Here is a 26,794-nt window from a genome sequence, read left to right on the forward strand (position 1 = left end):
TAATGTAACATTAAATGATGTTTAGGAATCAGATTTCTACCTGGATACAAGTGTTTGAACAAGTCATGGTGTTCCATTATTAAATGCTTCAAATGCACAGTCAATGCCTAGTGTAACAGATGGAGAGAATATGATGTTAATTATCTGCAGTAAAAGCAACAGCAAAGTCCAACTCGTCGTCGAAGGGTCGTCGTTGCGCAGGGGTTAGAGAAAGGGTGCTGGGAAGCACAAGGTTGGTGGTTCGAGTCCAGGCTGCCCCATGTTCCATGTCGAAGTGTCCCTGAGCAAGACACCTAACCCCTAATTGCTCCCCAGGCAAAAATGTGAAAAAGCCATGGGTTTAAAGTGTAAAGTCGCTTTGAATAAAAGCGTCTGCTAAATGACATGTAATGTAACTCTGGTTTCCTTCTGGCACAATGTCACCAAAAATCAAAGGAATGTTTCTTACCAGACAAAGAGTCTGAATAGAGTTGAGCCCTATTTTATTGCCTATACTGTCCAAGTTGACCCGTGTCGGACGATTTTTGCGTTCCAAGTAGCCATAGTCAAAAGCATAGATTCGTGACAAAAGACCAGGTTTTGACAACACATTTTCCGAGACATATTCAAACAGTAACTTTATCTCATACTCATGCATTATGTCCAAAGAAAAGTTGTAGCAAACATGAAAGTACTGTAGGCTGTTAAGAGTGGAATTCTTCTTTAGACCAAACACACACATCTTTTGTGGATCTAATTACATTACAGGTCATTTAGCAGACGCTTTTATCCAAAGCGACTTACATTACACTTTAAACCCATGGCTTTTTCACATTTTTGCCCGGGGAGCAATTAGGGGTTAGGTGTCTTGCTCAGGGACACTTCGACATGGAACATGGGGCAGCCTGGAATCGAACCACTAACCTTGTGCTTCCCAGCACACCTTCTCTAACCCCTGTGCCACGACGACCCTAATTGCAACTCACTGCAGTGCATTTCAAAAATGTCTTTTCCACGCAAGATTATCTTTGGGTCATCCTTTTTGTAAACATTCTAAGCATCCTCTTTTTCAATCAAACACAAACGACAGAAGTGACGTCCACTGAAAGACTCTGTAAAACCCATTATTCCATGCATCCCCAAGTTGTCCCCAGTTTTCTGACATATAGTGCCATAGACCTTTTCAGATGTGAAAGGCAAATCAATGCCATCACTCTCCAATATTTTGATGTCATCAATTAGAGGCTGTAAAATAGTTTCAAAGCCATATTTTTTCACATCTTCTGTGTGAAACAATGCCACCAAATGAATGTTCATCAATACAGAGTTTAACTTTGGAGGCAGATTTCGGAGGACAAAATAGAGACTAGAGACCAACTTTGTGAACACCACGTTTTGAACCCAGTGGGTTAGCAGTCTCAAAGTCATCATAGTAAAGCTGAATTAGTAAAGAACTCTGTGTTTTTGAGAACAATGGATGTGACTTAAAATAACTTCCATCACAAAAGTCTTCATATCTGTCTTTTGATACACATGGTTTTGCAAGTAGTTCACAAATATAAGAATTGCGACAGATAAATTTAATAGTTTCCAAAATTGGAATGTAAACAAAAGTCTCTTTCACTGGGACCTGATCATAAGTACCTGTACTTTTATTTCGTCTTGTATCAAATCGAACTCCTAATTTTTTTTCCAGCGGCTCCACAATTCCCCATTTTTTTGTTGAAATACTTAATTCTTTTAGTTTCAGTATTAAAACTCACAAATGGGTTTTATAAATTGTCAAAACCCTTTTCCAATGTAGATCTTACAGGGTTATCTGTTGGCACAGCAGACAGTATTTCATGCTTAACTTGGGAGTGCAGACCACCAGCAAATTCTTCCAAATCACTAACAATTGACGAAACTACACTATTTGCCATTCCACTACCATGGAGTTTGGCAATAATTGTAGCACAGATATCTTCTGTGTTTTCTTTGATACTTTGACCTGATCCATTGTTATCAAAATACTCAGTGTCAGGGCTCTGCACTGTACCATTTTGTAAACTGTATAAATCCGCCTGAAATGACTGTGAGGTTTCTGCATCACCACTTTGACAATCCTTATCATGCACACTAATTAAATGCTTTTTAAAACCTGAAAATGTTGAAAACTGACGCCTACAATGATCTTGTGCACAAACTAACTTAAACCTAGTGCTTGGATAGAAACTGTGTCAGATTCGCAAATGAGTTATTAGGCACTGACTGGTAGCATGCACTGCTTGACAAAACATTTAAACATATTCAAATGTCATTCAAAAATTTTGCCCGCAACTCACAAACTCTTGGAGACTCATCTGTTGTGGTAACATCAATGTTGTAGACCGTTGTCTGCAGAAAAGTGTAGAAATAGACCAGGGACTCATCATGAGACAAGTTGAACACGTAGTGGGATTTAAACAGTTCATCAAAAGCACCCAACGAGCTGGTGGCTTGGCAGAGGATGAGCTGTTTGTCAACGGCGATGTAGAAGGTATCAATCGCCTTCTGGGTTCGGCCAATGGCAAGGATGTATGGTTGTTTACTCTCCCTTTCCTGCAGATATTCATTGATGGAGCAGCATGACTAAAAAGAAAATATTAGTATTAGTAATATTATGTGTGCACCTTCAGATGAATCTGGTACTTGCTGGTCCATGTAAATGTAATAGACATTTTGTAAACTGCCCCTGTGAATGAGATAATTTGCTTCACTGGAAAAACAGTCCTCAAATAATTGGGACATACTGGCCTGCAATACCATTCATTTGGAAGGAACACAATTTAAAAGCAACAAATGGCTAGTGCATATAACAAAAAAAAAACTGTCTCGTGGAATTTTAACAAATGAGGCATATAATGTACCTTATGAAAGTGCACCATTTTCTCCACTGCAGCACTTGGCCTTATTTTGCTCCTCTTCCGTCCTGCTGTGGGTGGCAAGAGATGGAGAAGAAGCAGCATAGAAGCGATGTCACTGTCCTAGTCTATCAGGAGGAAAAACAAGGCATTAATGTCTAATAGGAAAAGATGAAAATAGCTAACAGATTTGTAATATGAACAATGCATGATGTGTAGTTTACCCGTTTCATCGTTCTCTGCAAGTTTCTCAGCAGCTTTTAGAAGTCGGCACAACTCAGTTGTCGGAGTCAGTTGTTTGGCCTCTTTGATGACCTTGAGCTTGAATGAGGTGTCCCACTTTCCAAGCATCTTGGAGGCTGTTTCAGCACCAAACAGCAGGAGGAAGTCTTGATTCACCTGTTGATCACACACACACAGAAGCATATATTCTGTATGAAACCCAGGACCCATTGCATTGTAATGGTGAGCTTAGTGATTTTTGATATCAGTGTGGTGAGTGCTGATCACATCCAAAGACAATAGTGTCGATACAATATGGGATAATCCTTTGAACATGGGGATAACAGACCACACTTTAGACCAATCTTTTCTCAAAGGCGATCATGGTGTTTTACTTGGTGTTAGCACGCCAAACATAACATAGGAAACATGACAGAAATAACAAAAAATAAATATAGAAGTCTTAATGGGTTAGATCTACGGCTGTCAGAATTAACGCGTTTATCTATGCGCTAATGTGGCCAAACAAAGTTGACCCGGGAAACAAAACTGCCGCTAGCTGCAATTAGTTAAATTGGAGAGACCGAGATTGGTAGCTGAAGATGGAGAGAGCTTTTTGAATTGGAAGTAAAACAAACAGAGTCTGAGTCAAACAGGACACGGTGAGTGCAAACGGACCACTTTACGCACTGCTAGGCTAAGCTAGCTACCAGGTTAACTGACTTGTGTAACTACTGTAGTTACAGTTACAACATCTATACTTTATACCTTTTCCCCTCTACAAACACAACAATGCATTTCCAGACATTATGTCAGTTTATTTCTACACTACCTACATTTTGCCAGTGCTAAATGCACGTTCATGAGTATTCCTTGTGAAATGTGTGTGTATCTGCTGTGTGTGTGTCCTCGGTGGGTTGAATCAGCGTTGATGGTGTCTTGTGTGGGTGGACAGGCAGACACCACCCTGCTTTCAACCTGACAGCAAATATCCACAGAGGCAGAGAAACTAAAGGGAGCAGGAATGAAGAGAGAGACAGAGATAGAAAGATGGAGAGGGAGGATGAGAGGGAGAGAGAGGGAGACAGAGGGAGAAGGTTCCTCAAAAAGCTGCAGACATACAGTATCTGTCCTTCTTCCCTTCATATCTGAAGATTTTTTCCCATTTAAAAAACAGCAGCAATGACTTCTTATACAGTAATTGTTGATAGTAACTGAAATACAGATGCAACAAATACATCAGAGAAACTGTTGCTCCAAATCCTGCTCCCTCAAAGATTAAGTTGCATTTATCACACTTAAAGGAGCCGACTCAAAATGGTCCAGCAGGAACAGATGAGTGGAGCTTTAATCTCACATTGTGCAACACGAACAGCTATTTCCATTCTATTCTATGTCTATTGAGCCTTAAGTAAAAACAAGAAAACAACTTTGGACCTCAATGTGGAAAATCTAAATGTAACTTTAACTCATCCGATCTGTGACTTAAGATCCTGATCCAATTTTAACTCTGAGTTCTGAACTGTTGCCCCCCTAATTTACAGTAACTCAATGATAAAACGACGAGTACCGATTTTTATAAAACCTTGATGACCTTGACTGAGTTAGTTGCCATGTCATGTTGATTTGACATTGACACACTTTTTTGGTGTATTTAGTCTGAAATGCTCCCACACCTTGGACGACCTAGTTCGTATAGACTTCTCTGCCACCGCCATGTGATGCACAACTGCCGTTGCTCTTTTCTCTACCTTTCTTTTTTCTCTCTGCACGCATCTCTGCGACCCATTAAGTGCTGTAATAATCGCGCGACACAACAAAACGATAATGAAATTCGTTGCCAACACTTAATAATCGATTTTTATCGATTTGATATTCCAGCCCTGGAAAAGATGCAAGGAGAGATCGAAACGTAGGAGAGAGACTGCATTCTGCATTGACGGCCATATTGTGTCAATCTGATCCGAGCTTGGGTCTGATTGATGGCATAATTACATTATGAATATGAGTTATTACACGATTACTCACAGCCACATACTTTTCACCTAACACATGACCCCCCCACCCTCCCATCAGCCCCTCCCACAGTGCTTCATAAACCATGTTATTAGCGGAACAATACTGTAAAGAGCCACTTCCTTTTACGTATGTTGAGATTGCAGTTCTAAATTAAAAACAATGTATGGAAATGTGTAATTATTGAATAATTTTTTGTAAAATTACAGTTGGTGTACCTGACATGATCCAATGGACTGAAAGCAGGAAAGACATGATTAGAAACAAATATTATATATTAAAAGAGAGCAGGAGAGGGAACACTGATGACATATTCCTATATGACAAAGGTCCCAGGCCACATTGAGACACAAAAGATTGAGGCCACGATTGCATGTGACCACGAATTGACCTTTCTTTTCTTCATAACAACCACACGTTTACGAAAATACACCATGTAACAAATAGCTTTTGACCTGTGAGAACATGAAAAGCCGGCACACAAAAGGCGACGTGCACTCAGTGTGGGAAGAAAGTGAAGAATGTCAAATTTCCAAATGTCAGCTATCTCGAGATATCGGCACAGGGCAGCCACATGCTATTCCTACAGACGCAGACAGGTTGTGTACATGAACAAGCCCATCTGTATTTTGGTGTTTGAGGGAGAGGGGGGGGGGGGGGTCACTACCATGAAGAAAAACAGAAACCCCATCAGAACTCATTTCTGTCACTTTGCATTCCACACACACATACACACACACACACACACACACACACACACACACGCAATGAGTCACTCCTCAGAATGAGATTGTTGGTGTGGCTGCAGAGAATAGGCGACCCTGTTGTTCTGAAAAAGGAGGTCATAGTTTTTTGAGAATCAAATGAACTCAGTTCATTTTAGGTCATATGCTGTGATTACATACCAAATCAATGCAAAGAGCTCAAGGGTATAAGACCTTCTATTGTTACAGAGACCAAACAAAACTGTAATTATACACTTTATGTGAAAACAATTACCTCGTGTCCATACTTATGCCTAGTTGGATAATCCCTTGCGTTTTGTCAAAGCCTCGATCGATTTCCACTCCACTCAGAAAACAACCATTTCAAAAGTTGCTTGCTTCTAATCTTGGTGCCTGACCTAGCAAAGCCTTATGTTAGACTTTTTGACAAATCTACATCAATGCGGATGTATTTAATGCAATGAAATGGGAACAATATCTCTCTATTCCGGGTTAGTTTTCTAGGTAACTAGATTAATGATATATGGCAGAGGTCTTCAACAGGGGGTCGTGAAATTTTTGGTTGAGAATTTTTTTTTAATTGAAAAAAAAAATCAAATGAAATTTAAATGTCTTCATAATCAGAATCTGAATTGTATTTATTATCTTTAAATACACATTAACATGAATCCAACATATTGTAGCGAACTGATAAATACACACATTCAGCTACCCACTAGTGTTGACGAACTGACCGAAGAGCCGGTTAAATAACCCGATTCGTGTACCTGAAGCGGGAGAATCGAGTGCCAAACGTCAATGAACCAACTCACTCCGGTTTTCAACCATTCATTCGTGCCGGCGCTTCAGTGTGCTTGAGCGCGCGATCGGTGGTCTTCTTCTGTGTGTAGTAGGCTAATCTAGCTCACTAGCGCCTCCACTGGAGTGGTGGTAGAATCAATCAGGAAATGGGCTACCTTGATCGCGCACGACTGAACCTTAAGAGACTCCTGTACAGTTGGTGGCGGTATACTACAGAGATAGTCATCTACCAAGAAACAAAAGAAGAAAAGAACCGTGACAACCGAGTTGAACCGAGTTGTTGAAGTGTTGTGGAAGCACGGATGCGGTGTGACCGTGAGAGCGACTCAATTACTGAATGCTGTACTATTAACGTGGAGAACCAATCCCATGAGCCATTGTATGTATAAGTGCATCGAATAAAACGCTGTGATATAATTTTGCTATTTAATGTTTGTGTTTACAAAACACCATTTTGCAGTAGGCTATTTTGTGCATGACAACTGTTTATAATGCAGTGCACCGTATTTAAGTCATGAGGTGACCGGTTCTGCACTTTAACTGAGAAGTTAACGAACTCTTGCCAAATGAAAATTAACGGCAAGTTAGGTAGGCTAGGTTAGGTCTACCAATTCACAACTCCCATTAGGTTAGGCAGGGAATATTTCTATCATGGGTTAGAAATCGTGTGTAGCCTACTCGTTAACAAATGCGGTGCACGCTATGTAAATGACCAGAGGAGACCGTGGAGACCGGGACCGTGTCAACTGAGGAGACCGCACACCGAGCTGCTGAACGAGACCGAATGTAACCGTGCACCATCGAATCTGTAATCAAGCGGTGTCTCGGCAAGTTTGCGCTGTCAACCGATCATTGAGCCTTTATTTCTCATGCATCTTAGATGTATGTGTAAAGAAATTCATACGCTACATCAGCCGACATAACATACAAATACACGTCATCTTGGTAGTTATGTTGAGTAGGCTAAAATGTTTGTTACGGGCGGTCATGAGACCGCACCAGCTACTGAAGGAGAACTAACCGCAGGCTGCTGCATGACTCTGTAATCACACGGTCTCTGCCTGTTTGTGATCAACCAATCCACCGATTCAGGCGTATGGGAGCGACTATGGCGGGGGAAATAAACGCGCGATAGGCGCGCCCAGCCCCCCTCGTCGCGAACCGGTGACCGAATCTATTAACTCGGTAGGCCAACCAATGACCGTCCGGTTGAACAGACTCGCATAATAGAGTCGGTTGTCCCATCACTACTACCCACAGGAGCTCTCTGAAGCTGGGCACCTGTTCACTCACAGCACCTTTCATGCTGATACGACAGCACAGGCACTAACCAATCAGATCGCGTTTATGCTTACGTCTAAGGGGTGCGAAGCTCAAAAATGAAAGATGGCGGACCAAACTCTGTAGAATAGGGGATCCTTGCTCCATCTCGCCATCAGGGGGACGGTGGCCTGAAAAACGTGATGTGAGGCAAAAGTGCCAGCAGTGGATGGACCCAAACGCTGACAAAACATTGAAAACAAAAAGGAGCCAAGAACTAAATTGTGATTACAGTTTTTACAAACTGCTTACACACAAAATATTTTCATGTCACACGATTTTTGAAACCTCCGACTCAAAGTGCAAAACTACATGCCAAATCTTCAAAACCATAAGCTATTTCTCAGCCTTTGACTCAGTTTTCAATTGCGCAAAACACACTACACACAATTCTCTACCTAAAACACAAAGATCTATCAGGAAGTGACTTACTTTCCTTTTCCAAACACAACCAATCAAAATGCTACACTTATTCACCAGGTCACACAGACACACTCCTCACATGTGCAAACACTAATTGCTTAACTGATCACTAACTAATCACTGCTTTAGTGGGCCTATTAATAGGGACAGCGTGGGGGTAATATAACCATGTGTGCTGCCATCACTCAAAATGGGGTCCTCCATCACAATGCCACACTGGGTCCATACAACACCGGTCATATACTCACTTTTCTGGATGAAATTCACACAATGCTTGTCCCTGATCCAGATCAGGCGCCTGCTAGATTTGTGGTTATATGGGACAACGTTAGTTTTCACCGGGCTGGTCTGGTCCAAAACTGGTTTGCCACCCATCCACAATTTGTAGTTTTGTACCTACCCCCGTATTCACCTTTTCTAAATCCCATAGAGGAATTCTTCTCAGCCTGGCGCTGGAAAGTGTATGATCGCCAACCCTAAGCCTGCATGCCGCTTCTCCAGGCAATGGAGGACGCATGTGGGGACATAGAAGTTGCCTCTGTCCAAGGTTGTATACGCCATGCTAGGAGATACTTCCCTCGATGTTTGGCAAGAGAAAACGTATCTTGTGATGTGGACGAAGTATTGTGGTCAGACCCAGCTCGGAGAAGAGATGGAGCGTAGCACTGGGGACTGCACCCCCTCTCCCCCCCTGCCAATTCCTGGACCGGGACCCCCCACACAGTATTCTACTGTAAAGAATATACTTTTGGTTTACATGTTTATAGTTTTGTTGTATGCTAATGTATACAACAGTAATGTTTGGCCTAATAATTATTTTCTGTTTCTACATAGTATTGGGGTTTCCGGTGTACTTGTTACCCCTCTCAGCACATCACTTTCACTGTAGAACATTGTATTGAAATGTAGATATAAGCCTATGAAAGACCAAATAGCTTGAGATTTAGAAAAGCAGTGTTTACATGGTATATCCCAAAATGTATTATTATGAAAGAAGTGTTTGACATTTGATACAAATGCTTCATTTTGACATGTGTTTATGGCATTTTGAATGCAGTGTTGCATTTTGAAGGAGATGTGAGTCATTTTACATTTTGTGTGTGCAGTTTTGAGAAATGTGTGTAGAGTTTTGAAAAAAGGAGACTTAGTTTTGAAAACTCTCTGCGCATAGTGGTTTAAATGACAATAAACAAATGCCGATTAGGTGTTTTGTGCAAGCAATTTCAGGTTGCGATTCTTGTCCGAAATATGGCAGGCTTCATTCATTGTTTGAAACAAATATTATTAACATTAAAACAAAAGTTTTACCGTACCAACACTGAATGCTCCGAGGGAGCTCTGCTGGTGAACATGGAACTTTTCCTGGGGCATGAAACGGCAAATAATCAAACTAGTGCATGAAGCTGTTGTAGCCTATCTAATATATTTTATTCGTGGAATACATAGTCAGTACAGTCAGACGCAATTGAGTTTCTATTGAGTTTTTTTTTTTACATTTGAATATAAATTTTCACATTCGAATTTAGAATATTCATTGACAGCCCTAGTTGATAGCCCTAGTTTTTTTTGTAATAAACTTGGTTTGATTTCGTACCGAGTTCAGGTCCGGTCATAACAGTTGTAAAGGAAAAGATCATTTCTGACAGAGACACGGAGCAGACCTGGATGCACAAAGAAGCTTTATCTGGAGAGACACTAAAATGCACGTGAGGTGAAAAATCATCGAAAGCATCTGTTGGAGAGATAGAGCCTTGGACAAGGTCAGAGTGTGAGGGAGACGGACACGTAAGGGAGACCATGCAGAAAACATTACGTAAAGGAAGACAGCATGATCTCCAACAATCTAGTCAACAAACATCCAGGAATCAATTGACCATGCAGTCTCTTTGTGGCTCTTATGAATCTATTAATTGATTTACCAATGGGCCTTAAACATGTAACCTTGAAATATACTGTATGCCGCAATAGCAGCTTTACAATACTTTGAACCACACACCAGACCTGTGCTTTCCGTTCAAACAGTCACGCTTTGCTGATTTTTCCTCTGCAGCTGAGTGAAGTTTCTTTCACAGTGGAATGTGATTTAAAACGGGTTGAGCGTCTCAGAGACAGCTGCCGTCTTTGCGCTATGATTTCTGGAATTTCAAGAGATCGGTGCGATAAGCGCTGGCCCCTGAGGGCCTTGTTGGAGCCACGTGGATGCAGGATGTCGGGAGACAGCAGCTACTGAAGTTAGTGAGTAAAACATCCCGACATTGACGTGCAAAAGGACATCTTAAGAATACAGCTGTCAGGACTTCCAATTCAGCAAGAGAAAACCATAGAAAAGACCAGCCCTCTGCTCCGACCCGTAAATAAGAAGATACCGGATAGTTTAAGATAATAGCCTGACCTGCCAAACCATTTGTCTGCCAATGATGGGATCGAAATCTGCGATAAACAGTGTAATTGGGTCCAACCTTTTTGCTTTCCACAATAAATGACTGCTGGTGGGGTTATTGAGTGGGAAATGTTTTTATTGGCCCATACTAGATATTAGCAGTGTGAAACTCCTCAAATATTATTGCTGACTAGGTGCTTTCTCTTTTTGGCTACAGTCCTCTTTCTAATTGGAAAATTCCAGGAAATGTCACATCTGTGCTTTTACGCTATATATTTTGTCAAATATCTTCGTCTGTAGCTAATACTTAATTTAATTCAATTATAATAACAACAATAACAAATTTGACCTGTTGGTTAATTTGGTTAATCTGTAAACATACGACACCCTCCACCAATAAGATAATTCACTAAATAAATAAAAAAACACCTTGAGCTAACGAGTTACTAACCAAACTATAAATCAAGTAGCATAATAGATTTTCAGCACTAAACTATCAATACCAGCTTAAAAAAGCGACAACTCATCGACTCTCAAACCCCAGAGGATGGAGGAGGATTGTGTGAAGACTATCACCATCAGAGGGAGACAAAAATGACAGTAGTTGTAGTAACTGCTGTCAATCAGTAGGGGTGAGCAAGAGCATGGATGACTGTTCTAACGACTACTATTTAAACCACAGAGAGAGACTAAATCAACAATCGTTGTAGTAACTACTCTTACAGCAGAGGGAGGAACTATGGCAATTCGCAGTGGCTGCGCGCTACGAGTAAAAAGAAGGGCATAGTACTACGTAGTACTACACAAATCCATCAGCATAAATCTTCTTAACGTAATAACTTAAAAAATCTCAAATCTGAATTTACAACAATATTAAAGCTCCAGGGAAGAGTACGGCAGTATCAGAACACAATCAAACATGTATCACTACACAATCATATTGTACAGTAGCACCACGTTAGGACTCCACCAACATAAACATAAAAGTTTATATGAACATGCTGACTTTAATCTGTCCAGAAAAGCAGGTGGGTGCAGTACGTTTTTCAGACAGATCCTCGATAGGCATCCATAACAAGCTATCTAAAATATAAAGCAGTTAGCTGCAGAGAAGGCAAGAATGCAAGATTAGCTTTTGGCAGATCCTTTGGGTTAAAAAGGAGTCACAACGCTCCCGCTTTTGTTCACAGGGACTGTCAAAATCTAACTTTTAGTAACTTTGTACAGACAAGTTTCCTGGGCACTTCCGATTTACTTCCTGTTTCTGCCAAGAACTTCCGGCGCAGGCTGAGTAGTGGTGTAAAAATGGCTTTGGAATGGCAACATTCGACCGAAAATCTTGTTAAAAATGGTGTTTTGACCATTCCGCATCCAAGTAAGGTAACATCATGGGCGGACAACATGTCGATATGGCCCAGCATCACAACATCCAAGATCTTTTCTTATTTTATTGATTCCATGGCGGTGGATGAGAATGCAATTAATAACCTGAAAAGCTCAGAGGCGTTTCAGTACCTCCATTCCGACAAAGTGGGCTGCGTACTTTTACACGATATGGGCATATAAAGGCCGATGTTTCACCAAGCCAGTCCGTTAACAATTCAGCGCATAACGCCTGGGTTTTGGTTACCAAGACGGGAGATGTGGAGACTGCAGGCTGTACCTGTAGCCATGCAGCCGCCGCGCTTTGGAAGGTACGTTAGCCCATCTTATGCTTGTATTAAGATGTTTGTATGTATCCGTGTGTTAATATATAACAGAACACGAAGAGTAATAAAAAGAAAAAGTAATCCCCTCTAGCCTGCCTGCACTAAAAGCATGCTTTAACCCTTCAAAGTCGACTGACGAGCGTCAAAGTGCGCACCCCTGACATATCTATTAATAGCTTCTGAATGGATAAAGGTATTGAGGTATTGATTGAAAACAAAATCTACGGTTTCTGTTGTGTCATTTGTGTCAACCGGAGATCTACACCTATGGCTGTACAATATGCATGACATGTAACTGATGCGAACCAACATGGTGTGAACCTACATGGTGGTCCTCAGATGTTTCAGTAATGTGTGGCCTTGGAGGAAAATATCAGTGTATGTATGAAGTGCTCAGGAAGCCATTGTCAACACGACTGTTTCCTGGATTTCACCTGCTTTTAAGTTTAGGAAAGCCTGTTCAGTTTTAACAATTTGCACTCCATACAAGGGCAGGTGTTCCCAGTCTTATTTTGTGAGCGTCTGGTACTTTTTGTGCAACATTTAATCAAGGTGCTTGCATTAGGAGAGGCGTGCATAATTGCAAGGGGCTCGATGCGTGTGCGCCACATCTCTCAAATTAGGGACGGCAGATGGGAACGGTCATACCTTTCAAGACTCGTTTCGCTGCATTCTGATGCAGCGAAACCTGCTAAAATATACTATGGGTATATGTGAGTGACAGATGGAGGACAAAATCTGTTTCAGGCATAACCCAATACAGACTGCCATTCTGTGTTACCTGGACACAACAGTGGGGGATGGAAACGGCTTGCAACTTTTGAGCAGTGATGTACACTCCTAGATTATCTTTAAACTGTGGTTGATTGGTCAATTGCAATTTGACCATGCATTTCCCCTTAATGCAATAACATGTTCATGCCATTAACATGGGTTCTGCTGTACTCATTTACTTGATTTTTAATTTAATAATCACACAAATAATTAAAGGCAAATCGCACAAAACTTCAGCTCAGTCTTAATCCAAAATTTGTCTTAAATTATTTTTGACCCTAAGTAAAGGTGTCAAAGTCAAGGCCGGTGGGCCACAGTACAAATAGAACCAGCACGCGGAAAAAGGTGTACGTCCATCATAGCTGGCCTGCAGGTCTATTAGATGCGCACCGCTGATACTAAATGTACCAGATAAGATTTCATTGCATATTCTCTCGCTGTGGATGAGAGCTCTAACGCACAGCTGTCAATCTTCATCCGTGGACTAGAGTACAGTTCATGCATTACGGAGGAGCTGTCTGGAGTTACATCTATGTTTTGCTTACACTGGAAAAGAAAACATTTGTATCTAAATGTATAAATGAAATGAAAATCTGCCCTCGGACAAACTGACGCAAATGACAACAGATGGCCTGCAGTCGGGGTGAAAAGAACGATTAGGGGGAGAAAGGTGAAGGTGAGATAACATGTATCACTGCGTCATACACCAGGAAAGGCTGTGTATGATGTTTAAATGCCGCCATTTAAATGGTTGCTGTTAGCAAAAATGAAAAAAGGAATTGCGGGTATATTAATTTGTCTATCTTGACAGCACAGCGTAAAGGTGACAGTTTAAACTTCTTTAATATTTTTATCACCACAACTTAGAGATGGAAAATACAACTAACAGCCATTACGCCGTAGCTTGTGCTCTAGATTCTCCGTCACGACTGGTGCAGATTTAAAAGGTAGATTTTGAGTGTAAAGACACTCAGTTTGCTAAAAGCAGTGAAACACAGTAAAATGGCGACCAAGAAGTGTCGTACTTTCTGTTCAAATCATAATCGAATCATGCCTCAACATCTCAACCCGTCGTGATGAGAAACAACTGCATATCATAATGATTAATTAATTAATCATCTTAACTATCGACATAAATCCCCAAGAAAAATACCCTACCTGGAAAAAAGTCACTACCATACCATCGATACTGCCAAACCTCTAATTTCAGCAGCTGTTTCCCCAATCATTATATCCACTACTAGCTACTACCGTAAACTCTGTATTTGAAGAATAAAGGTAATATTCTGAAGTCCAAATGTCTTTTGGTGCCTCTTGTTTCCATATATGATTTTTGGGCTTCATGAAGGACACTTTAGTGGGATGGATACTTGACACACAGACTTGAATCTCTTTTGAAGGAGCCCCTCTGTAGCCAGAGGACGTCAGGAATAAAAAGTCCAACGGTGTTTTGGGGGATCGCAACAGAAAAGTGTCCTGAATCAGGGAATTATGGAAGTATTTACATGCACTATAAAATGGTGCTCACTGTACACTTATACATTACTTGTGTATTCCTTTCCAAACTGGACACTCCGTGGCATCCCAGATTGAAAAAGGGGACACCTCTCTCTTGCAGATATTAAAAGGATGCATTAAATCTTTCATAATGATGACGAGGCGGCTTATGTTTCCATGTAAAACAGACTGCCTCTGTAACCAAAACAGCATGACTCATTCAGTTGGGAAGAGACAGAGCGACAGAATATGGCTGGAGGCCGTCTTTAATATTGGATGTGTGGCTGAAGCGGCCTAATGGCTTAACACCGGTCTGTTTGAGACAAGAATAGCTTGCTATCAGTGTGTCTGGATGTGTGTGTGTGTGTGTGTGTTTGTGGCTGTCTTGGTGTGTGTGTGATCAAGCGTTCACGCCAGTATTTGACTTAGAAATGAAATCAGTCACTGAAATCCGCATGTTGTTTAGAATTATCGCTTGAACTTCTAACCGGATGTAATTTGTCGCGTTAACTGCAGTAACATGATTCTTTAAAACTTTTACACCCATAGGCTCAAATAGAGGCCAACTTGTTTAGGTCCTTGGGGAGCAGACACACAAGCTCACACCAATGTATAAGTACATGTTGCTTGTGGACAGCTCAGGCTCTCTGAGTGCGTGTCATGTGTGTGCATTATACACACTGGGAGTCTGCTTAAATCTCCCCCTCCTCTTGTGTTGGGATATCATTATCAGAGACAGACAGACAAAAAGGCAAAGCGTCAGAGTGGTTGAAAGATATGGGGGACTGGAATGCTCTAATAGTGTTTGTTCTCTCTGACTGTCTCTCAGTGTGTATGTGTGTGTGTGTGTGTGTGTGTGTGTGTGTGTTTCCTTGTGCGTGCATTGAACCCACTTAGATACCCTTTCACTCAAAGCAAACACCCACTCTGTTTTTTCTTTCTTTATTGCGTTTGAAGGTGTATTTTGCAGGTCATTAGGGTTTAATTTAAATACCTTTTAAAAAGCCTTAACCCTCAACCGCTACACACACACACACACACACACACACACAAATGTGTGCCATGAGATTCCGTTTCCATGCTTGATTCACGGTGGATCAAACTATCAAACAAGCTCCCGCTGCCCTCTTACAAAGTGTGTCGGTGTGTATGTGTGCGAAAAGAGGCGAGAGCATCACTGACCTTGGTGTCCTTGTGCGTGTGTGTGTGACGGGCATGAGGCAGTGCAGAGGGTGCCAACAGAGATGCAGGGATAACGAGAGAGCAGTGTTTAATCAGGGGGCCTATCTATGACAATGAGCGTGTCGGGGGAAGGCTGCGGCAACTATGAGCGAATCTGTGTGACAGTCGGAGAGTTTAATGGTTGGGGGAAAACGTAGGTGTGTGTCGGTGAGCAATAACGGAAGTGTAGTATCCTCAAAGTGAAGGTGAACCAGGCCCAATATATCAGGGTCACTTTAAGGGAACTTACTCTATTGAGCTATATACAGTAAAATAAAGAGTCAAACGACAGGACTCTCAAGTGGAGCACGCCTTCATTGCGTGCACATGTATGCGTTCATGCACCATCGCCGGTCCATTAGCATGAACGCGTATTGTAGGTCCTAAAGGTTGCACATCTAACAGCTGTGCCCATAATCAATGCTGCTATGGTTTTGGCAAGAAATTACATGCTTGGTTGGAATTCCCTTGTTGATGATTTTTGTATCAGTAAATTAGGCAATTTATCTTTGTAAGGCACAGAAAACTGTGGGTTATTGACAAAAGGAAATAAAATATACATATAAAGATACCAACTGTAAAAGTGAATCTTTGATTGTGTGTTTGGCCTAAAAGAAATATTATGTCAGTTTTTGACTACTAGTGGCTATTTTGGCTACCGATTGTCTTTGGTCTACCATTTTTCTTTGGTGTGACAGCTGACCGCATTGACAAATTCTCTTAGTAGGAGCTGCAAGCGTCATAGCAACAGCCCGGACCACAACACATTGATTGATTGACACCTGTATGAAAAAATCTGTTTTGAATTGAGAGACACTAGTTCTGAATATAACGGTATCTTTCTTTTATTATAATATCTTTATTTTGGCTAACCAGTGCATATCGGCAGTAAATGTTTTTGCTAGTAAGAGTTGAAAAAGTTGAAAGGACTTTTCGATTGTGAAAAATTGTGACATTTAAAGTGTTACAAATATGTCTTGGGTCTGACATTTAGCTTAAGACCATGACAAGCATGGAGAAACCAGAAGGGTTGGGTTTTGTTTCGCTAGCTTATTAGCTGAGATGTAATCTTAATGAGCGGAAGTAAAGAAAAGTAGAGATAGTTAGACATCACGAATCAGGAACATTAATTGCCAAAATATGTCAGACATACAAGGAATTTGACACGGCGGTTGGTGCATAGCAATAAACGACAGATAAGATAACCTAACAAATGGCATGTTCAATTTACGAATTTACAGTTGAAATCAACGGTATAAATAAAATATAAGGCTGGGGATTTAGAATAAACAATTTAAAAATAAAGGATTAAAAGGATAAAAATAAAAAGTTAAAGATAAAGTGCACTAGCGAACAGATAACCATACTCTACACTCAGAGATATAAGCAGACAAAAAACTAATAATTAATTATTTATTAATTTCTCGTAAATTGGCTTTTGTGTTTTTGCTTTCTTTAATAGGCTGAAAGCCCAAAGTACAATATCCTAGCTCCTGCTGTGCCTTGTTACAGTTGCTAAGCGGCTATTTGGCCAAACACATTTAAAGAGTTCCTGTGGGAAGAAATCCTGTCATACATAGTAAAGCAATTTCAATGGTTTATATGTCTTCTCCTTTGTAAATACATTCACAAATGTGCCACTTCTCATTATTATCTATTTTTCTGCTAATATACTGTACATGTTTTGGGTTTAGGCACATATCAGAAACCTTTCCAGCTGAGTCCCTTTGCCTTTTTTTGTAATTGTGAGCTAGAGTGCAAGAATACCTCCACACATACACACACACACACACACACACACACCATACACAGCCTTTAGCAGTTCCATTAAGCCTTGCTGTGTTTCAGACTAAAAGGCTCTAAAAGTGGATAAAAACCTCTTTAATGCTGTGCCACCATATGACCATGTGTGTGTGTGTGTGTGTGTGTGTGTTTTAGTATGTCTCCTTACCTTTGGGACGTATTCTTTCAATACATCTTTCTTCAAGAAAGCATTATAAATCTGCTGTTGAGTGACCTTTATTAAACATATTCATGTTTTGTTTTTCTTCGCCCTCAAATTTGTTGTTGTCACCGGATAAGTCAACAAAACAGAAAAACAACAGCAAAAACATCTGATACACAAACTAAATGATTCAAAAACTATTTTTCCTCAATGGAATATAACACAGAACTAACTAAGCTAATATAATTTGGCTTTTTATAGGGTAGTTCGAAGGAACAGCACTAAGATTGATGACAGATCGTAGATCTTGCCACACCCCCAAAGGGACATTAATTCTGATTTCCAACTGACAGTGAAAGTGATGAAATGGACTGCTGATGCCCCATATAATTTATAATCTTTTTATTTCATGCCCTGTTCTGAGGTCAGTTAAAATTCCGTGTTGAGTTTTCTGAATCCCAGCAGCTCCTCGGCGTCTGTTCTGTAGTCGACCCGGCCCGTCGTAGTTGTGGAGGAGGTGTGGGAAAATATACATTTCCTCACATGTTTTTTCAAAGTATCGTATTCCTATTTTTAGGTGTTTACATCTCAAAATTATATATGGTCCTGATGCCAAACTCCGCCGGCAATCCTCTTTCAGTTTATATTTTGACTTTTCAAAAAAGACACGGCAAATTCTTCCCACGTAGGACTGACTCACGCTTTGGATTTTTTTCTCGGCGTTGCTTGTCAGAGTGCCTGCCTTACTGTGTTTACCTGAAGCCAACAGCTCAATTTAGCCTCCACTGCTACAGTAAAACATGACCCGGCACAACCTGTTTTCCTGCTTTGATGACTGGAAACTGTCTGCAGCCTCTGAGGCCAGGAGGCAGCAAAACAAAAACAAAGACTGTGTGCACTACAGGTCCTGCTAAGTCGGGTCGGTCCCCATGTGGCTGTCGCAGTGGGTTCGGTGCATAGCTTAAATCATTTGCTTTGAAGCGTTGTTCTTTTCTTCTTTTTTAATGTTTTTCTATGTAATGGTATCTTTGTTGTCTCAATCGATTGGTTGAAGAAGTCCCAAATCCAGCGTTACGCAAAACACATGAGCCAGCCTGGTTAGCCTGACCCACTGGCCTTCACCATTCTAGTTAGCTGCTTTTCTTCTGTGCTCCTACATGCTCACGTGTTTACAATTCCCCACAGTGAGTTCTGCCCAATGTGTGCCCGCAAACACACACGTGTGCACACTGTGCACGTTGGAGTGTGCACACACAGGTGAGCAAACTCCGACGGACGGAGAGAGTGCGCTTCGGACAATGTGTGTCGGTGCCCGACCGCACGTGTGTGCTTGTGTTTGTCTGCACAAAGAAAGTACAAGAAAATCTGATTGTGTTCTATCAATGTGATTTCAAATGACTGGTCAAAGACACTTTGTGTGCCCCAAAGCTTCAGCAGCCTTTGTATTTCCCAGCCAGTGGTCAAATATGATTTTGTTTCTGTATTTTGAATCCAATTGTTTGAACCAAAAAAATTGATGCTTTCATAACCTCATCAAATCTGGGCTTTGGATCGATGTTAATGCCTTTTATTTGGTGCTGTTGTCGCTGCCCTTTTTGTAATAGTGTTTTGACTTTCACTTTTATACAGCAGTTTGGCCCAAACACAATCACATTTGGGATTGCCCCATTGTTGTTGCCGTTTTTTCTCTTTACTTTTCACGTTCTAACATCGATTTGAAAAATGTGTCATGTCCAAACACAACCGAAAGAAAACATTAATTTCCTTGTAGAATATTTTTATTAGCAGTGCTCCGATGAGAAAAAGCCAAGAGGTCTGAGATTTTGCATATTTCTTTTATCGATACTTGACACAATGAATACAATGAAACAGCGCAAGATTAGAGCGCACTTAAGATCCGCCCATGGCTTATTGGAAAAAAATTTAAATCTGAAAGTAGCCTACTTTGGCTACATTACATAGCTGTGTATAATCAATGCTATGATGGCACCATGTAGTTTTCATTAATATGTTGCTGTAGCCTAATACTAATATTAATGACATGTTAAAACAGCTGGGCAGGAACACGCTGTATAAAAGGGATCCATAGAGATGTTTGATTTGTTACTATAAATATAACAGTATCTTATTTGCGGTATTGCATCGAATTCTGGTATCGGATATTAAGATACTCATGGCAGGTATTTTTATTAAAGAAAAGTTCTGTGAGGTCAATCTGTTTAAAGAAAAATGAAACAAATTGGAGAATTCTGCTTACACAAATCAAAATGATGTATTCGTTATTGTTGTTGTAGGTTGTTACATATTCAAATGTGAGCAAAGTTTAAACTCTGGAATGGCCCAAATGACTGACAACGTCCCCTCAAAGTAAGATTTCCCCCTGCATTCACCCACTGTTGCTGAGCAGCTGGAGGCTTGGCCCCTTTGGTAGAAAGCGCTGGACTGGACAGTGTAGAATGCTGTCCCCCCCCCTCCCCCCCTAGTCTGTAACGCTTGGTGTCGGTGTAATGGTGTTGACAGTGTGTAACAGCACACATGCTACCTGTAATCTCTAACACAGAGCTTCCACTGTCCCCTGATGTCTACAGGTACCAGCGGGGAATAGAGAGATGAAGCCTTTATCCCTCCTCTTCCTCCTCCTCCTCCTCCTTGCCTCGGGAGCCTGTGACGGCGTCAAGTACATCTCTAAGAGGAACTCCGGTAGGATAAACCGCATGTGTTCTGTTGTCTACAACTTCAAGTCTTTTCCTTTTGCTGATAAAATGGGCAAAAACAAGTTTTTGTTCCAACAAATCCTCTCCACTGTCTCCTAGAAAACAACAAGAGGGCTATGCCACTCGTCTCTCATACGTCATACGTTGTCTACTCCTCACTATTATTGCTTTCAAATTTGGTCCCTCTCTTCCTTCCCAATATCTTTGTTCTGCTATCTGATAATGGATTATGGACATTAGTTGATGCAATGCTGCGTACCTCTACATGCCCTGTCTCCTCTCTCCACAATCACCCTCCACCTCAGAGCTCCCAGAGCACTTTTGCCCTCCCCTCCTCTTTCTGCCGAGCGTGTGCAGCATTTGCGTATTGACAGCCGGCTGATGACAGATCTGCTGATGGTCTTTTATTTGGGATCGATTTGTTGTGTCGCGTTGATCGGCTCCAGGGAGCGAGGACGACTGGGCTATTAGCGTTTGCCATGCCGTCTCCATAAAACTTAGAGTGACACGTACAGTGAGGGGATGTGTTTGACATCCAGGCGAGCTACTTATTCAGGCTCTATTCACAGCTAAAGGAAGAGATTCTCTAATTATGAATATTACCAGCAGCACATGTGATCGTATTACCATTCAGTCCTGCCAAGTGCTTCCCGACTTTAGCAGTATCAAGTCTTCTGAGTTCAACAATCCAGTTACAATTGATTCCCCTGTAATGAATTCCTGTCTTACTATTTTGCTTCCTTGTGTTTGACACTGTGGGTCCTCGAGGTTTAATCAAGTGAATAACAATCCCATTGCAGTCCTTCACGCAGCGTCGGAGGATGATGTCCGTGGGCTTCTGCATTACATTAAGGGCCGGTTTCGGAGACAAGGCTCAAGCCTAGTCCCAGACTAAAATGCTGTTTGAGCTGGCTTAACTGAAATTCACTTGCACAGACGTAGCTTAAAATACTCGTGGATTAAGCCTGTTCTGGATTAAACAAAGCCGATTGCAAAATTGAGCATTAGAGCTACTCCAGGACTAAATTGGACTGAATTGAAGCTTAAACTAATCTGCCAAGGAGGCAGGTTTAACTCCCGCTTAGTAGGCTAGGCTACTGTTTGTGAAACTGAGCTTGGATTGTTTGGGAGCATGGACTATTTGGAATATCTAAATGAGGACCAACATGCACGACAAAGGCCAGCCAGACGAATACTGCTGGATAGGAGTGATCCATTGAATCAGTTTGATGAAATAACTTTTCGAGACCGCTTTCGTATGCACAAGGAAAATGCATTGGAGATAATTACTTTGCTTGAGCCTAGACTTTCCTCTCTGTCTCAAAGAGGAAGGCCTGTGTCCAATCAACTGCAAGTTCTGATCACTTTGAGGTTCTTGGCATGTGGAATCTTTCATCGTGAAACTGGTGATTTGTGTGGTGTCAGTGAACCAACTGTATGTAGAATAGTTCACAAAGTCTGCAGTGCCATTTGTGAACTGAGGAGTCTTTACATCAAGTTCCCTGATGCTGCTGGGCAAGCCAACTATAAAGTGCAATTCTATGAATATGGGCACTTTCCAGGAGTGATTGGCTGTATAGACGGATGTCATGTTCCCATCAAGTGTCCATCAACTCCTGATGCAGAGGAATACAGGAATCGTAAGAACGGTTTTTCAATCAATGTTCAGGGTGTATGCACTCCTAATTTGGAGTTTTCAAACATTGTTGCCCGTTGGAAAGGTGCAACCCATGATTCAAGGATTTTTCTCAACTCTTCATTGTGTGCACAATTTGAGAGTGGACAACATAGTGGACTACTACTTGGTGATAGTGGATATGGTCAGAGTAACTATTTATTCACACCACATCTAAATCCCACAACAGCTGAGCAGCAAAGGTACAACAGAGCTCATATCCGTACTAGAGGGATGATCGAGCGTATGTTTGGAGTATGGAAAACTCGATTCCAGTGCTTACGAAATACGATTCGTTTCAAGCCAAGAAGATGCTGCAAAGTGATCATTGCTACAGCTGTGCTGCACAACTACCTGAAGCAGCATGGCTGTCCTGACCTGCCAATGGAAGATCAGGATGATGCAGATGTGCCCATGGTGGCAGAGGCAGCCAATGACCAGCGAGGACTTGCACACAGAGCTGCTTTCACAGTGCAGCACTTCAGCATTTAAATATGGAATGTATCCATTATGGTATGGTGGTGCTTGCATACTGTTTCTGTACAAAATTACAATAATGTAGCAAAATTAAACTAGTGAACCAAGTCGGGTAAAATGTAGTTTGTGATGATTAATACTCACTCACACGCCAAATGACAATACATTTATTTTTATTTTTCACAATTCCTCATATTCACCATGGCTACTAGTATGCAGAATTCTTTTTTGGAGCATAGCCCTCTCTCCCAATTTCATATCCAGTTCAACCTCTAGAATTCTCATTTTCATTTCATGTTCTTCTTTTAAATATTCAATTTTACGCTCATGAAATTCTCTGGCTAACTTTTCATGCATAGTTATCTTTTTTGGTCTCTGTTGGATGGTAGCAGCTTCATCTCCCAGGGGTGCCATAGCAGATGTGGAGGGTTCAGGCTCGTTGTGAACTGGCTCTTGATTGGTTTCCTCTGGAAAAAAAGACCACTGTTCCAAACTCAAATCAACTAATATGGTCCTGTAACCAATTTACTTCCTAAGGTATATTTACCATTTGTGCTCAGTTCTCCATGTTCACTGTCCAAATGGTCATTGTCTGGTATACCATCCAGAGGTTGCTGGTGCTCTATTATACCAGACAGCAAGTCACCCAATTCATCACATGTGTCCTTTATTGGTGGTCCACCACCTGTAATAAATCGCTCTCTTCTGCTTGCTGCATTCTCTTTTTTTAATCCCAGTTTAATGTTCTTCCATAGAACCTATGAAGGCAGATATCATTCATTAGTTTTCTTTTTTGATGTCACAAAAATAGTAATATGGGAAATCTGAAATACTGGTACTGATAAGGCATAATAAAAATAAGTTTGTCTCCTGATAATTTAGGTCATGGTGGAGAAATGATTGTATATTTCTTTCCCCCTCACATATAGGTATGGATTTTCCTTTGTGCAACATATCTTACTCTACCACCATGTTTAACATGCATATGCCCCTTTAAAATAGGTTACTATCCTTTTAAACAGGATATTCATTCAATGTGAATGCTACAAGCAGCAGGAGTATTGTATTTGGGTAGGCCATAAATAAGCAGGGTATAGGCAACAGGAAACAAACACATATTTTTGTGCCTAATAATGAAGATTAACTCACCTGCAGTTGTTGTACTGTTCTTGTGGTGACATCTTCATTTGCATTGAATTCTTTGCCAATTGCAGTCCAAGCACTTCTTTTCTTATGTTCAATAGCAGCAGTATGGATTTTGCTTTCAATGACTGGATGGTTCGATACAATTAGTTTTAGTAGTGCTTTTTCATGCTCACTATAATTTTTGGAGCGAATTCTCTTTGCCTCTGACATTGTGTTGTCTCAAAATTCACTGCAACAATGGTGTTTCATACTCCATTTCAGGTTTTCATGAGCACAATTGGACCAACAGCCTGTGCTTCCACTTAGTCTAATGAGGCTTGAACCAGGTGTTCTCATTAAGCTTACTCCAGGACTCCATAGTCTCAGACTAACTAAGCCAAATTTATGCCATGTTCATGCAAGCCACTTAAATAGCCAGGATTAACTAGTCTGATTTAGGCCTACTTCAGTCTTGATTTAAGCCCTGTCTCCGAAACCGGCCCTAAAAGTAATAAAGTAGACTAGTTGAGCGTAAACAGCTCTGAAAATGTTATTGGTTATAACTGTTTAAAAATGGGTGCCAGCTGGTTTCTACGAAAGATGGCTTCATATATGAACAATGGTTAGCAGAGTTTGTTCATGTCATGAGAAATGTGTGTGTATGTTTTCTCAGTGGTCATTGATTGGTTTGATTGTGGATCAATTGGGGGGAATTAGCAGCATTTTAAACAGAAGCGTGGACACTAGGTGGCTTCATTTATTATTCTCAAGGGAATATCTGGAGGTCAGTTAAATAGCCAAGCAAATCCCAAAAGGGGGCACGCAAAAATCCTAGGTCGAGTAGTCAGGTCAACCGAGTGGGAACAGGCAGGAACAAATCTCAGGATACGCTGGAGAGCTTGGCAATAACACACATCACAATCTGGCAGAGGGCCCGTGTAAGTGAGGGGACCTAAGCAGTGAGGGAATAATGAGGGAATGGGCTGTAGGTGAGAAGGGCAGGAGAGATGATCTGGTGTGGCTCACAGGATCTGGAATGACAGGAGAGTTAATTGAACAAGCAGGCGGGAAGACAACGAACAAGGCGGAGAATCCGTGACAGTAAGTAAGTTGCTCATAGGTGGATCTGCGGATGAGCCAGGCTACCCGTTCATCCGTATTCCAGTCTTTTGAACTAAATTGAACTAACCATAGACTAAATGTCCTCAAAGCAGTGATCGAAATTCCACCTCCCCTGCAGAGCCACAGTCCCTGCAGTAGGCAGAAATTGTGTGATGTGGTTGAGAGGAACTTGCCAGAAATGTCTTCCAGGCCATCCCAACACCCACACACATCCTCACCATATGTATTATGTTGCGAAACTTCCAGGGGAATAGAGCGGGGATTCATCTTTAATCAGACGAGTAGACAAAAGGCGACCAACGCGACACAATTGGTTGCATTGTGTTGGGGTAAATCCGTCTTTTGTGAAGCTCTGGCTTCCAAGTGTTCACTGCGTTCCTCGCTCGCTCTCATCTTTTACTCTCTCTTCTCGGCGTGCCGACTATGTGGATGATCTGGTGGGAGTTTTTGTTTGCTATTTCCTATCATGTATACGTGCGAGTACGCTGGCAGGCATTCCTGAATGTTTGAACGCTTCTCTTCTTGTCATATTGAACAGTGACTGCCAATGTGTGTGTGTGGGTATGTGTGTTTTGGGCTCTGTGTATATCCAAGTTTTAAGCGTGTGTTTGTTTGTGTGTGAAAAGTGTGTGCTTCCGTGTATGCTCACTGAATGTGTGCTCTCTTTCTGTGTGTGTGTGTGTGTGGGGGGGGGGGAGAGAGGTGTGCACACAGCAATTATGTGATCAGAGCAAAGCCAAGCGGGACATTTATGTGGGCGACCGCTGCAGTCGGCCAAAGATAGGCTGATGGATCTCTTCTCTCCCTGCTGGCGTGTGTGTGTCACTGGACACCATATGGATAGGAACTACCATTTCCTTTTGTAGGTCTCCCTGCTGGGTTTGATGCAACACTCTCTGCTGCAAAGATAAAGGACAAATGTTGATGGTGAGGAAAAGATCAACCTCAGACAGATCAACATTGACTTAACCCAAAAGGTTTGAGCCACATAAAGAAAACACAAGGACAAAGTACTGTGCACACCTCCTGAAAGGAAATCCTTGCATCAGAGGTCAGATATTGTACATCGAATCGGGGTTGGTGCCTTGCTCAAGTACACCTCCAGCATGGTGGATGTATTCCTCCTCCTGGCTTCTCACACTAAAATGACGTGACACGCCAGGATACAAAGACTACAAGTATGCAGGCACGTTGACAACCATCCATCCATCTTGAAGAATGCATATTCAAACATACAGCCAGCAGCTTGCAGGATACAATGCAGTAAGGAACAAGGCAACATTCAATGGTAATATTATGAAATCGCCAACGTATCCTCATAGTACGCTTCTTATGATATTCTACAAAAGCCAGCAACACATGTCAATTTCTGTGTATCACATGCATACCATCCCCTTTACTGGTCTTCTTCTTTAAGAAATACGTGAATGACATCCAAAACAATTATTTGTAATCTCTATTACTTAAAGTAAATTGTTTTTCACAGGAATTGCTGCATGTGTAGGATATGAGCAGTCTAAACGAAAAAGTTTTGAATGGAATTACATCATAGTCCTTCATATTTTCTTCTCAGCCCTGGTTTGGTGATCAGTGCATTGAAGGGAGTCATTTTACATTACAGGTCATTTAGCAGACGCTTTTATCCAAAGCGACTTACATTACATTTTTAACCCATGGCTCTTACATTTTGCCCGAGGAGAACCTCGGTGTTAGGTGTCTTGCTCAGGGACACTTCGACATGGGACATCATCAGCACACCCTCTCTACCCCCTGCGCCACGACATCTA

General features: G+C 41.4%; 1 protein-coding gene and 2 long non-coding RNA genes across 4 annotated transcripts in view; 1 reads left to right on the forward strand and 2 right to left on the reverse strand.

Moving 5' to 3' along the window:
* The window catches only part of il1rapl2 (interleukin 1 receptor accessory protein-like 2), a 301,062-nt gene that overhangs the window by 31,407 nt on the left and 242,861 nt on the right, over positions 1–26,794 (forward strand). For both annotated transcript variants that reach the window (XM_040173723.2, XM_040173724.2), the window contains exon 2: positions 20,483–20,594. In XM_040173723.2, the coding sequence (XP_040029657.1) occupies positions 20,483–20,594 (112 nt within the window). The remainder of the gene's footprint in view (positions 1–20,482; positions 20,595–26,794) is intronic.
* Positions 941–3,268, reverse strand: LOC120817465 (uncharacterized). Its single transcript, XR_013467357.1, has 3 exons — positions 3,086–3,268; positions 2,868–2,989; positions 941–2,589 (listed from the first exon to the last, which is right to left on the reverse strand). It is a non-coding gene; the product is annotated as an uncharacterized LOC120817465 (long non-coding RNA).
* Positions 22,914–23,681, reverse strand: LOC144406310 (uncharacterized). Its single transcript, XR_013467583.1, has 2 exons — positions 23,308–23,681; positions 22,914–23,227 (listed from the first exon to the last, which is right to left on the reverse strand). It is a non-coding gene; the product is annotated as an uncharacterized LOC144406310 (long non-coding RNA).

Source organism: Gasterosteus aculeatus, chromosome 4, assembly GCF_964276395.1.
Source record: "Gasterosteus aculeatus chromosome 4, fGasAcu3.hap1.1, whole genome shotgun sequence".
NCBI classification, from domain to species: Eukaryota; Metazoa; Chordata; class Actinopteri; order Perciformes; family Gasterosteidae; genus Gasterosteus; species Gasterosteus aculeatus.